Source organism: Acinonyx jubatus, chromosome B4, assembly GCF_027475565.1.
Source record: "Acinonyx jubatus isolate Ajub_Pintada_27869175 chromosome B4, VMU_Ajub_asm_v1.0, whole genome shotgun sequence".
NCBI lineage: Eukaryota > Metazoa > Chordata > Mammalia > Carnivora > Felidae > Acinonyx > Acinonyx jubatus.
This window is the reverse complement of record NC_069387.1, coordinates 61230209-61243571: the sequence shown is the minus strand read 5'-3', so window position 1 is coordinate 61243571 and position 13363 is coordinate 61230209. Positions and strand designations below refer to the sequence as shown.

The window sequence follows — 13363 nt, the reverse complement described above, 5'->3', positions numbered from 1 at the left end:
AACTGACGGAGTCTGCAGGCCCCATGTAAAGGTTAGCCATGAACTTGAATACTGTGGGTCCAACTATACTTGCACATCACATGAGCATTTTTCTTTCCCTCTCCCATTTTGTTTGGTAACAGCTTTGTAATGGTTTTAATCTGACTCCTTGCTAAGAAGAAAGAGGTATTTGGGTCCATCCGGAGGGTCTGAGCTTTTATTGGAGAGTAGTTTACCCCTGGGGCAAGGGATGGCTCTGATAATCCTTGTAAGATCACTACAGTGAAAGCAAACTTTAAAGGTGAGGTGGTGAGCGGCATTGGTCAGGCAGCCACCATACCTGCGGATTTCCTTTGCAGTCCTCAAGCGTGGAGCCCTGGTGGTGCAGGGCTTTGTTTTCACAGAAAGGCTGCTTACCTTACTGAGCTCCCTCCCAACTGTCCCCTGGACACCCAGGCCCCAAACCCAGGAGTCATCTACTAAAACTGTTATCCAAGGCGTCTTTATTTAAAATAAATAAATAAAATGGTGCTTGCTATTTATTCTCAAGAGCAGTTCTCAATAGAACTATCTGTGATGATGGCAGTATCCTGTATCTGCTCTCCAATATGGTAGGCGCTAGCCACAGATGCCTATTGAGCCCTTGAAATATACCTAGTGTGACTGAGGAACTAATGTTTTTACTTTAGTTTCTACCAATTTAACCACATGTGCCTCTAATCGGACAATGCTTCTTAATGTTGTAAGATGGGACACAGAAATCCGAGAAACCCCTTTTAGGTTCATGAGATAAGAAGGAGACTTTCAAGTTTCAGGGCCAATTACATTCTTTTAGCTTTTCACCAAAAGGTGCCCATTCATCTTCTGCTACCTTCTACAGTTACAGGGGTCATTGCCCCAGCTGATTCTCACCTGTGTGTACCTGCATTCCCTCCACCTTGACTATCTTCTGTTTTCCTGTCCATCTGTCCACTGCCTATCTCCCTAATCTGTATACCTCCTACCTTAAGGAGGTTTTATTTCTATTTTTCACAGAAGACAACTGGGCCTAGGAGATTGCTGTTAGTTACATATAGAATGTCCACGAGCTTTGCTCTAATTTTTTTGATGAAACATACATACATTACAAATTCTGGCTTTGTTCCTCTCTCAACCTCAAGCTAACATATTACAAAGTAATATTTATGGGAAATAATGCTGACATGATAGTATTACCGATGAATTCATTTTAATGATCGTAAATGATGGATCCTACAGCTTTGGCCCATTCCACTGAAGCTAATGACACAACCACCCGGAAAAGGGATGACAGCGTAAACCAGCTCTCTCATACCCACTCTATTTGAAATTCTTGAATGGCAAAGGCTTCCACAAGCTTGTTAGAAGTAGGGGCAGTGCTATTAATGCCTCAGTAAGCTTCCAGGAGTCGGGGGCTTCCTCGCCTCTGGGTTTGGGCCACACTCCCTGGTCTGGGCCAGAATTCCCTGGCGCTGAGCATTCCAGGCCACTGATCAGATTCCAGGCCATTGATCAGATTCCAGATCACCTGGATCTGACGGTAGGTCCCTCTGCACACCTGTGAGCGGCGACCACCTCGAGGCCAGAAGGCGGGTAGCTGTGAAACGTGGGGCGGCCGCGCGTGGGTTGAGCTCGGGCCGAGACAGCTGTGAGCCGGACGGCGCCGCAGGTGCGGCTCATTGGCGCCCGCGCAGGAGTGAAGAGCGCGGCGGGCGCTCCGTGGGGCTCGCTGCTGTCGCCGCTTTCCGCAGCTGCGGCGGAGGAAGCGGGGCGGAGTCCCGGCGCGTGGGGGCCATGCGGGCGCTGGCCGGGGCGGGTCTGCTGCTGTTGCTCGCCGTCGGCCTCCCCCAAGGCCTAGGTGAGCCCGGACCCCGGACCCTGGGCGCCGAGGCTGCGGCCCAGGGCTGAGTGCTGGCGAGGGAGAGAGACTTCCTTACTCCCTCGGCCACGGAGAGGGAAGGGTGAGGGGCCGGTACAGGCCCAGAAGTTCCCAAAGACCGGCCTGCGCCAGGTTTTCTTTTGGAAATTCTTTGGATTCTGGAGTTCCAGGCTTTAGGCACTTATGCTAAGGCGCCTTCTCCACGGAACAATCGCCAATTAGAAGTAGCTTAAAGCCAAATGTCTCTTTTCTGAGTAACAAATGGTGTTCTATGACCACCTAATTTACGTAATGCTCACCCTCCCAGAGTAACCCCCAAATCGATCCCCAGAGGGAAAGCGAGCTCATCCTATTTCCCCCCCCCCCCCCCCCCCCCCGCCAAGCCCCCGGGGACTCCCTAAGGCAGCTCAGGCTATAAAGAGGCAGGGGAGTCCTGAGGCAAGTTCTAGTCAACATGGGGTAATTGTGGGATAGTCTTGGGAGTATCTTGAGAAAAAAAGAGGGATAGTCTGCTGCTTGGTGATATCAGAACATCTGTGTGAGGCCAGGAAAATCTGAAGGTGGAGTCTTGATCAAGGGAATCCTGACCTGAGGTGCTCCGGGTGCGTGCCCACACACACAGGTGCTCTCTCTCACACACAGGGCTGAAGTGTGGGATCCCTGCTGTTGATGTCGAACGTAGGACAACTGTCTTGGATTCTGGGTTCTTCTCTGGAAGTACTCGCTGGAGGGATTCAGCAGTTGGTGGACAACCGTGGCAGGTCAGGATAACCAAAGCACTGAGCTCTTGAATGAGAAATGCTGACGTTTTCTTCTGGTTTCCAATATCACAGCTCTGGTTAACAGGTGATTTTTCTCTTAAGCCCATTCAACCCTGTCTGCCAAAAAGTTTACTTCGGGGGAAATCTCTTCCTAACCAATTGTATCGGTAACTTAAGAATGTTATACAAGGAGAGTTGACTTCAAGTGTTTCTAAAGGAGATGACATCACGGGGAGATGCATATTAGTTGTGTTCATACTTTTCTTCTCGGCAGGTCTCCCTAAAATTAGGTGAGCACCGCTTCTGTGCAGGAAGCTTGATCCAAGATGATCTGGTTGTTACAGCAGCACACTGCTTGGTTGGCCTCAATGAGTAAGTTGTGGATTTCCATTACTTATCAAACCTTGGCTCCTAGCAATGGGACTGAGAGATTTGAAGCTCTAAATACCCTGCAAAGTTCAATCCCCATCCCTTTCTGAATTTTTCCACCTCGTCCACCCACTCACTGACCTTCCTGATCCCAGGAAACCTTTATCTGTCTCAAGATTTCCTGTGCCTCCTACTCTACTAACTAGAGACCCCAGAGATCCTAGATGTCCTCTATAATTTGTGGAGTTAGTGGTGAGGTGGGGCCGATGGTTACTTGTTCTAATAAATTATTGACATTTATTGTTAAATGGAGGCTCCAACGTTTTAATAATACGAATTTCAGTCATTAGGAGGAAAAGAATACTGTGAAAAGAACTGATACTTAGCCAGATTAAGAGAGATGCTGATAATAAGAAAAGGACAGTTCTAGGAACAACTTTTGTATCTTGTTAAAAATGACAGAGCATATATAGACTAGTACAAAAAAAGAAAAAGAGGCTGCTCTTAAATATTTCTTGCAGAACTGCAATTGTTGAGAGGGGAAAGGGTTCACAGAATGTGAACACTCTGATGGAAAGCCGTGACTTTACAGATCCCTATAATTTATAGGCATTTATGATAGTTGGTAGTAATCATTAATAAAGACTTAGAAATGAAGACTTAGAAATGCTTCAAGTTACATTAATCACTTTTCATTTAAGTGAGTGAAAACAAGACCGTCTTTCCTGGGGGCAACAGCTATACTTATTGGAACGTTTTTCTTTGGTTTTAGGAAGCAAATTAAGAGTCTGACTGTGACTGGGGGGCACAACCTCTTTCCAGAGGGTAAACAGGAACAGAAGATTCCTGTTTCAAAAATGGTTATCCATCCTGAGTACAACAGACTTGGATATATGAGCTCTGATATTGCACTGCTGTATTTGAAACACAAAGTCAAGTTTGGTAAGTAAGGGGGGTTAGCATATTTTAAAAATGTAGGAGAAAAGTGTGCTTTATTAATTCTGTACCAGTTAACAATTAATTTCTGTGTATATCTGGTACTATTAGAATAGCTAAGTTTTGTCCTTCTTAAAATTTTGTTTATAACATATGTTAAAAGCACTGTAAAGATTGAAAGTCCCAGACACAAATTCTGTATGCTTAACTTAATCTGCATTTTAAGACTTTTGTCTTGACTGGGCTATATTCTAGACTTATACTCAGCTCCAGCCTGGGACTTTGGGACATTTGAAAATGTTTTCAGAGACTTCTTTCTCTCCTCATTATGGACTAGATATCTGACACTGAGCACAGGTAATCTAAACATTTTAGAAAAAAATTTTTAAAATCTTTTTGTTTTTAATGCAAAAAAGTAAAGTGATCCGTGACCCAAAACAATGAAGGAGCACAAATCTAGAAGAATTGGCCAGGCATTGAAAGAAGCCACTTCCCTTGAGGCATCCCATTGATCTTTAAGAACCTAGAGCGTTAACTTGTCATGCAAGGAGCCTATATGGCAGGAGAGGTGGGGGATAGGTGAATCTGATCTGTGTCTCCCCTGTAACCCCTGACTTCACAACAGGTGATGCTTTGAAAGACAGGGGGAAAAAAGAGAGAGATAAGGCACATAAAGTGAGGGTATCAGGAAACTTACCTGCTTGAATCTTGGCTCTGGATGGAAGGTTCCCTGAAGGATCTGTGATCATGAGCAAGCAAGCCTCATTCAAGTTAGGTGCTGGAATTCCCATCACCTATGACCAAAAAAAAACTATTGCCCTTTTCCCTGTTCCCCTTTATAGAAAAGCTATGAAGTTCCACTTATGGGAGGTATGTTGTTTTCCTCTCCTCAGTTCTCATAATTGTGTGTATTAGGTCTGAGATATCTGTTAGACATCCAAGTTAGACTTTCACCCCGACCTGCCACCAAATCTGCTCTTGTCACAGGCACTGCCCTCCATGTTGCTAAATTTCAAAGGTAAATTCTCAATCCTCAGCTTACTTGGCATGAGTTTAGACAGACTGGCTCATACTCTCCCTGGAAACATTTTCTTCAGTTGAGTTCCAGGAGTCCCTTGGTTTTCCTCCTACCTCTTTTTGCACCCTTTGTTAGTCTTCTATGATGATACCTCCTCCTCTTTGTGACCTCTGTTGGAGTGCTCAGTCCCTGGACCTCTTCTCTATCTGCCCTCCTTTAGTATTCTCATCCAGGTTCAAGGTTGTAAACACCATCTGCTTGAAGACTAACCCAAATGTTACCTATCACACATGCTGCTGGGATTAATAGGAGTCGTATAGCTAACTGCCTACTGGTCACCCACCCGGATGGCTAATAGGCATCTCAAACTTAATATGTTTAAAACAGAATCTTGTCCCCTGTATCCTAAATCTACTTTACCCATAGCCTTTGATTTTGATGAATGACAGCTCTGCCCTTCCAGTTGTTTAAGCTAAACACTTTGCACTCAGTCTTAAATCTTCTTTCTCTCACATTGTGTACCTAATCCATCACAAAAGTCCCATGGCTTCTGCCTCACCCAGTCTACTCTTACCATCCTGTTCCAGGCTACCATCCTTTCTTGCTTGGGTTAATTTTAATGGTCTCTTAAATTGTTTTTAGCTTTCTCTTTTGAAAGCCTAATTATTATTAACCTAACAACCAGAATAATACTTTTTAAAATCTAGGTTATATTATGTCACTCTGTTCGAAACACTTCAGTGGTTCTTCATTACACTCAGATGGAAATCAATATTTTTATCAATTGCCATCTCTGTCCTCTTAGCCCTAGATCTAGCCTGTTTTTTGTTTTTTCACTATTTTTTTTCCCCTTAATCTGTTCCAGCTATTCTGGCCAACTGTTCTCAAGCATATATGACATTATCCCACTGCAGGGACTTTCCATTCTGTTTCTTACTTTCTTGAAATACTTTCTGCTCAGATAACCACTTGGTTTCAAGGCTTTACTCAAATGTCATCTGCTCAGGGGCAGCTGGGTGGCTCAGTAAATTAAGTGTCTGACTCTTGATCTCAGCTCAGGTCTTGATATCAGGGTGGTGAGTTCAAGCCCTGCATTGGGTTCTAGGCTAGGTATGAAGCCTACTTAAAAGAAATGTTATCTACTCAAAGGCACTTGCCATGACTATCATATTTAAAACTACATTTCCCATACCATCTTCCCTAATCCCCAGACTTTGGATCTTCTTTACCCTACTCTGATTTTTCCGGAGTGATATTACCTAACAACCAAATAAGTTATTTTATTTATAATTTGCATTCCTGCTACCCCAACACACACCCTTGTATGTAAAGGATTTATCTTTCTGCTAATTTACTGGAGTCTAGAAAAGTGCTTGCCACATAGTAGTACTGGATTACCATTAGGGGAAACTATCCTTTAGAAACAAGGGTATACCCTCAGTGGAACAGAAGAATATAGAACCCAGAAATTGACGCATGCCTATATGGTCAATTAATCTTTGACAAAGCAGCAAAGAACATCCAATGGAAAAAAGAGTCTCTTCAACAAAGGTTGTTGGGAAAACTAGACCACTTTCTTACACCATACGCAAAAGTAAATTCAAAATGGATGAAAGACTTAAAGGTGAAATAGGAAACCATCAAAATCCTAGAGGGGAACACAGGCAGCAACCTCTTTGATCTTGGCCATAGCAGCTTCTTACTAGACTCCGGTGGCAAGGGAAACAAAAGCAAAAATGAACCATTAGGACTTCATTAAGATAAAAGGATTCAGCACAGTGAAGGAAATAATCAACAAAACTAAAAGGCAACCTACAGAATGGAGAAGATACTTGCAAATGACATACTGGGTAAAGGGCTAGTATCTAAAATCTATAAAGAACTTACCAAACTCAACACCCCAAAAATAATCGAGTTAAGAAATGGCAGAAGACATGAACAGACATTTCTCCAAAAAAGAGTAATTTGGAGAAATTTGGATGTTGATGCTCAACATCACTCATCAGAGAAATAAAAATCACAACCACAATGAGATACCACCTCACAACTGTCAGAATGGCTACAATTAACAAGTTAGGAAACTACTAATGTTGATGAGAATGTGGAGAAAGGAGAACCCTCTTGCACTGTTGGTGGGAATGTAAACTGGTGCAGCCATTCTGGAAAACAGTATGGATGTTCCTCAAAAAGTTAAAAATAGAACTGTCTTATGACTCTACAATTACACTACTATTATTTATCCAAAGGATACAAAAACACTGATTCAAAGGGGTACATAAATCCCAATGTTTATAGCATTATAGTAGCACTATCAACAATAGCCAAATTATGGAATGCCCATGAACTGATGAATGGATAAAAAAAGATACATACATACACATATATACATACAATGGAATATTATCACTCAGACATCAAAAAGATTGAAATCTTGGTCATTTGCAATGACATGGGTTGAGCTAGGGTTTATTTTGCTAAGCAAAAGAAGTCAGAGAAAGACGGATACCATGATTTCACTTATATGTGGAATTTAAGAAACAAAACATGAACATAGGGGAAAGGAAGGGAAAATAAGATAAAAACAGAGAGGAAGGCAAGCCATAGGAGACTTTTAATGATAGAGAACAAACTGAGGGTTGCTGGAGGGGAGGTAGGTGGGGGGATGGGCTAAATCGGTGATAGGCATTAAGGAGGGCACTTGCTGGGATGAACATTGGGTACTATATGTAAATGATGAATCACTGACTTATACTGAAACCAATACTACACTATATGTAGACTAACTTGAATTTAAATAAAATCTTGGAAGGAATAAAAAAAGGACAAGTGTATACACTAAAATGTGAGTTTTGGAGGCTCAAGGTGGTGTGTATAACACTGGATTATGTTCTTCCTATTTTACTTTTTCTGCATTTTTCTAAATTTCTACAAATATGGAATAGTTTTTTATGAGAGGGGAAAACTTAAAATATATATCAATATTATATTTAGAGGGAAAGTGTAGAAGCCATGAAAACAACTGGATGTTACTTTTCTAAATATATTCAGGATCACTTGCCTATCTAGGAACCTTAAAATTTTCTTTTTCCAGGAACTGCTGTTCAGCCAATCTGTCTTCCCCATAAAGATGATAAATTTGAAGCAGGGCTTCTTTGCATGACCAGTGGATGGTGCAAGATTTCAGAGAGTAAGAGGCATCAAAAAATATATAGTAGTTTTAGATTTCTTTGCCCACTAGAAGCAGAAATTGTAGTGGCCACGAGTAATATATTTATCCTATTTTGTTTTTGTTTTTTTCCCGAGTTATAATCCAGTGAGAATTTCTTGTTGTTTTCACCATAAAAATGTCTGTATCTAAGGCTCAACATAAAACTTCTGCTGACCATTTTGGTTATGATGTGTCAGAAAAAGAAAACCAGCAGTAACTATGACAGATGAAGAAGAATACAGTAAAGGGATAATCAGGAAATAGTCACAATAGTTAAATTTCCTTGTCTTTAATATTATGATTTTTCAAAATTAAGAATTTCACAAATACTGCTTTATTGACTAAAGTTTTCCACTTAGGAAAACTTGAAGTATATGGTTAGGAAAGATACAATTGCCTATATTACCTTAAAAAAAATCTGCTAATAAAAAAATGTCCTTTATCACATATCTGATTTTAGGAAAGAATATAATTCACACCTTACAAAAGGACTTCCACATTTTGATTAAACATGGTTGAAATAGGGTTTTTTTTTAACATTTATTTATTATTGAGAGGCCGACAGAGTGTGAGCAGGGGAGGGGTAGAGAGAGGGGGAGACACAGAATCTGAAGTAGGCTCCAGGCTCTGAGCTGTCAGCACAGAGCCCAAAGCGGGGCTCAAACTCACAAACTGTGATATCATGACCTGAGCCGAAGTGGGATGCTTAACCAACTGAGCCACCCAGGTGCCCCTAAACATGGTTGAAATAGTTTTATACTTGTAGGGTTCTTACTGATTTGTTTCAGTGAGGACAATTGTTGACTAACTCATCAGTCCATCTCCACAGCATCAGAGTATTCAGATGTCCTACAAGAAGTGGAGCTTCCCATCATGGACAACAGAACGTGTAATTCTGTGCTGACGGGTATGAATTTTCCTCTCCTGGGGAGGACCATGATGTGTGCCAGTTTTCCTGATGGGGAAAAGGAGGCCTGTCAGGTAAAAAGCATAAGCCAGCCCAGTTATTCAGTATCATATAAGTGATAGTGGATTCTGCCTTTTCCCATGAGCTGCTTTTGGGGAATAATTGCTTCAACATTCTTTTTTTGTTCATCTTTCCACCATGCTTCTACTGAAAAGGTTTACTTGACCTGGCCTGAGAGCATTCTTTCCTGTTTCGTGCCCATTCTTACCCCCACCCCTCTTTTTGGGAAGATGGAAGGAGGGAAGATGGGGAGGGGGGTTCAACATTTCCAACCTAATGCAATGGTGCAAGAGCACTTTGGCTCTATCTGATTAGGTCTATCTGTGAATTATTTTTCATTCCACTTTTTGTTAAACATTGTGACTTTTTTTAAGTGTTGAGTGCAGAATGCAATGTTTGTACAATGTTTGACCAAAGATGGCACAGCTATAGTAACTGTTGGTTAAAACATGTTGTGAATGACCTCCCAAGGCTGACTACAATAGCTTATAAAGAAGTCCGATCTTCACAAGTTAGAGGAAAAGGAGACCAATTTGTGAAAGACATGAGTTTTAAGTTTTAGATAGAGAAGATAATTTACTTGGGAAACCACTTTTTTTTTTTTAAATTGGAGGAGTCGGGAGTTTTTATTCTTCCCCAGCAAGCAGCTTGAAACTGCTATAGGAAGCTCCCTAAAATTATCTGTTGGAAAATTTCTTGACTTTTTTGTTCTGGAGCAAGGGGGCAGGTGGTGACAGGACAAGGAGCGAGGAGAGTTTGGAAGGGAAGAGATAGAAATTTACAGTTATCCCACTTTCTAAATTGGGACACAGATAGATTAAGGGTGTTTTATCCTGTCTGCATCCTTGAGAGGCAATACTTGGGGGTGGGCGGTTAAACCCTCAATTCTCTGCCTTTTGAAGAGGGTTTAAGTCTGGCACAGAATTGACCCATGTTCCCAAAACACCACATTATTATGAAGGATTATTAAAGAAAGGATCCTAAAATCATGGGTTCTTTATCCTCTACTCTGAGAACCAACAGTCCTATACATATAGCCCCTGGGACAAAATTAGGCCTCTGTTCTGTTCTGAGAGCCTTCAGCCATTGTATGAACTTGACTCAATTCACTGGTGCTGTAGGCTTGGATATGACCCAGTCTTTCCTAGCAATTCCAGATGGCAAAGTAGAGCGGAAGAATGTACCTGTCAATTCCCCCTGCTCCTTTCACTGGTTGCAGCATGCATGTGGTTGTTCACAAACAAGTAGGGGCAAGAGAAAAATTAAGTGTTAGCTCAACAAGATTGCAGGCACTAATTGTAAGGAGGTTACATTTGGGCAAAAAGACTGTACCTTGACACTAATGATGAAGAGGCAAAAAAAATGGATTAAAAAAATGTTGATTGATAGTAACCAGTGGGTATATATGCCTCTACTACTTCTCTCTTTGGGATGAGTGCTGTTTGTTGTTGTGCTGAAATACTTTTTTTTTTTTTAATTTTTTTTAATGTTAATTTATGTTTGAGACAGAGACAGAGCATGAATGGGAGAGGGCCAGAGAGACAGGGAAACACAGAATCTGAAACAGGCTTCAGGCTCTGAGCTGTCAGCACAGAGCCCGATACGGGGCTCGAACTCATGGACCGTGAGATCATGACCTGAGCCGAAGTCAGACACCTAACCGACAGAGCCACCCAGGCACCCCTGTGCTGAAATACTTTTAACTCGTGAATATTTTCAAGTTTCATCTTTTTCTGTCCCACAAAAGGGAGACTCTGGAAGTCCATTTGTTTGTAGAAGAGGCAATGGAATCTGGGTCCTTGCTGGGATAACTTCCCAGGGAGCTGGTTGGACTAGAGGTTGGCCTTTAAGAAATAACCATAGAAGGGCACCACCTGGCATTTTCTCCAAGGTGTTTGAGTTGATGGATTTTATCACTCAGAACACATTCACAGGTAGGTATAATTTCTGTGAATTCATCCTTCTGCCTTTTGTTCTAAATCAAAAATTGATCATGCTTATTTCAAGGGTAGTTATTCTGATATGTTGCAGATATAATCAGAACTAAGCTGTAAAAGAAAGGATGACTTTGTCTGGTTTTCAATTCCTAATCCAATGTATATAAACTTAAATCTCTGAATTCATGAGAACTGATCTCTTTCAGTTTAACTTGAACTTAACTTGGACAGAGCCTGAATCTTCAAGTTTATGTTCATGTAGATTTTCATGAGATATGGGTCTTTTTTTTGTAATGATGAGATTTTTTAAAAAATAGTCTTTGAGAAAGGATTCTTGCTTCATTTATCCAGGTGACATACCTTTTTCCCCTAAACTAGTTTAGAGCACTAAAAATAAATTACTCACCTCCCATTTTCCCCACTCACCTTTGTTAATTTTACTTGACAACAGTGGGGAAAATAAGGGAGGCCTTGGAGGGTTACTTTGTTTTGCAGCACTAAAATCTAGAATTAGGAAACAAATGTGGGTCTGGAGATGCCAAGCCTGTCCTCAGGGAACTTTCCTACTATTTGGGAAGACAGAGGAGTATGTTGGCCCAGTGATGAAAGATGAGCTAAGCTAAGCTACAAGGTGAGCTAAGCCCCTGAGAGCTGTCAGAGCACTGAGGACAAGGCAGAGGGGCTCAGTCCCAAGGGATACAAGGTTTGCCTTGCAGAGGGACAGCACCTGCGCAAGAGGGCAGCCTTTGCAGAACAGAGCAAGTGAGGACACACAACTTACAGGACCAAGCAGTTCAGTACAAGAAGCAAGTCGTTTCAAGGCCGGGAGCCAGAGGGTCAGAGCACAGGGCTTCCTCCAGCCTTCCCTCATTGTAGTCCAAGATCAGCCACCTTGCTGATGATTCGAGAAGCACCACTGTTAACTGGTCCAGCTGAGCACCAGAGCTCCCTCTGACTAGAGCAGGCTTGCCACTCCGATTTGGACCTCAGAGTGAAAGTGTTCTGTTCATTGTCATTACTGCACAGGGAGAGTCTCTCCTGGTAGCAATTCTATTCAGTTTTCATCACCTGAAAGAGAAGGTTAAAAGGATTAATAAGCCCTGAACAAAGGTTAACAGTAACAATATTTTAAAATGGCAATGAAATCAGCCAGTATTGGTTAATTCCACAGTCAAATAATAGCACAATGTGACAATTTATTTAAATAATACTTCCTTAACATCATCTAAGCTTCTCATGCCACAGTTGCCTATTTCTTCTAGTTTCAACAATTAAAATGTGACACTGGAATTTGAAATTGCTGAGTGCATGATAGAGACTTGACATGTCCCTGCTAAAATTTGTGTACTTTCGGGGCGCCTGGGTAGCTCGGTCAGTTAAGCACCTGAATTTGGCTCAGGTCATAATCTCATGTTTCATGAGTTCAAGCCCTGTGTCAGGCTCTGTGCTGATGGCTCAAAGCCAGGAGCATGCTTCAGATTCTGTGTCTCCCTTTCTCCCTGCCCCTCCCCAACTTGTGCACTCGCTCTCTCTCAAAAATAAACATTAAAAATTTAAATATAAAAAAATTTAAATATAAAACTTGTGAACTTTTACTTTAGTATTTTTATACAAAGGCATTTTATTATAACCCAGGATATCCTAGTGAGAGATGGGGGAGAAAGCCGTATTAGTGCCATGTAATATAAATTTGAAACCTCGATGTGACTCATGATTTGCAAAAGCTGGATAAAGAAATATTAAATCTGAAGAACTTGGGTAAAGAAAAGAACATTATGATTTATAAATTATCTCAGTGAAGTCTAAGTACAGTGTCTAGGTCAAAGCATCTAAAAACATGCATTCCCATAAATATAAATTATATAAATTACAAAGCTTCAAGCTATGTATCATATATCTTGAAATTCTGTTCATAGCTGAAGTAAATAATCAATTTTTTTCTACATTTTGAAAGATTGTAGATCTGAGAGAACAGTGTTATTTGGAGAAAATGGGAAGATTCATTACCACCATTCCAAAGAAAGCAGCTGTTCTCATAATTGGTATGTATCCAAGGTAGGATGATTCTTGGGTTTCCGCCCCCCAATATCAGGCCACTTAAGGGGCTATGTTTTGTGAATTTTGTCTAGTATTTCAATTTCTTAATCTGCTTAACATAAAAGTCTATATGTTTCATCTGATATTTTCTGATTAGCAAACATTTGCTGGTTGGTATTTCTGCTATCCACCAATACAAATCATCAGCACAAGTAGTATTAAGACTGGAGCTTATCTGAATTGATGTTTTCAAA

The 13363-nt window shown here is 41.2% G+C and overlaps 1 protein-coding gene across 7 annotated transcripts in view; it reads left to right on the top strand.

Annotated features, from left to right (window-relative positions):
• The first annotated feature begins 1514 nt into the window (after positions 1-1514).
• The window catches only part of OVCH1 (ovochymase 1), an 84672-nt gene continuing 72823 nt past the window's right edge, over positions 1515-13363 (top strand). For 4 of the 7 annotated variants that reach the window (XM_053226100.1, XM_053226099.1, XM_053226097.1 and 1 more), the window contains exons 1-7: positions 1516-2722; positions 2912-3009; positions 3779-3948; positions 8052-8147; positions 8998-9149; positions 10883-11069; positions 13027-13114. In XM_053226100.1, the coding sequence (XP_053082075.1) occupies positions 3864-3948; positions 8052-8147; positions 8998-9149; positions 10883-11069; positions 13027-13114 (608 nt within the window). In that variant the 5' untranslated portion in view covers positions 1516-2722; positions 2912-3009; positions 3779-3863. Of the gene's footprint in view, positions 2723-2911; positions 3010-3778; positions 3949-8051; positions 8148-8997; positions 9150-10882; positions 11070-13026; positions 13115-13363 lie in introns of all 7 variants that reach the window. The other 3 variants (XR_008300199.1, XM_053226101.1, XM_053226102.1) reach the window with 2 other exon arrangements.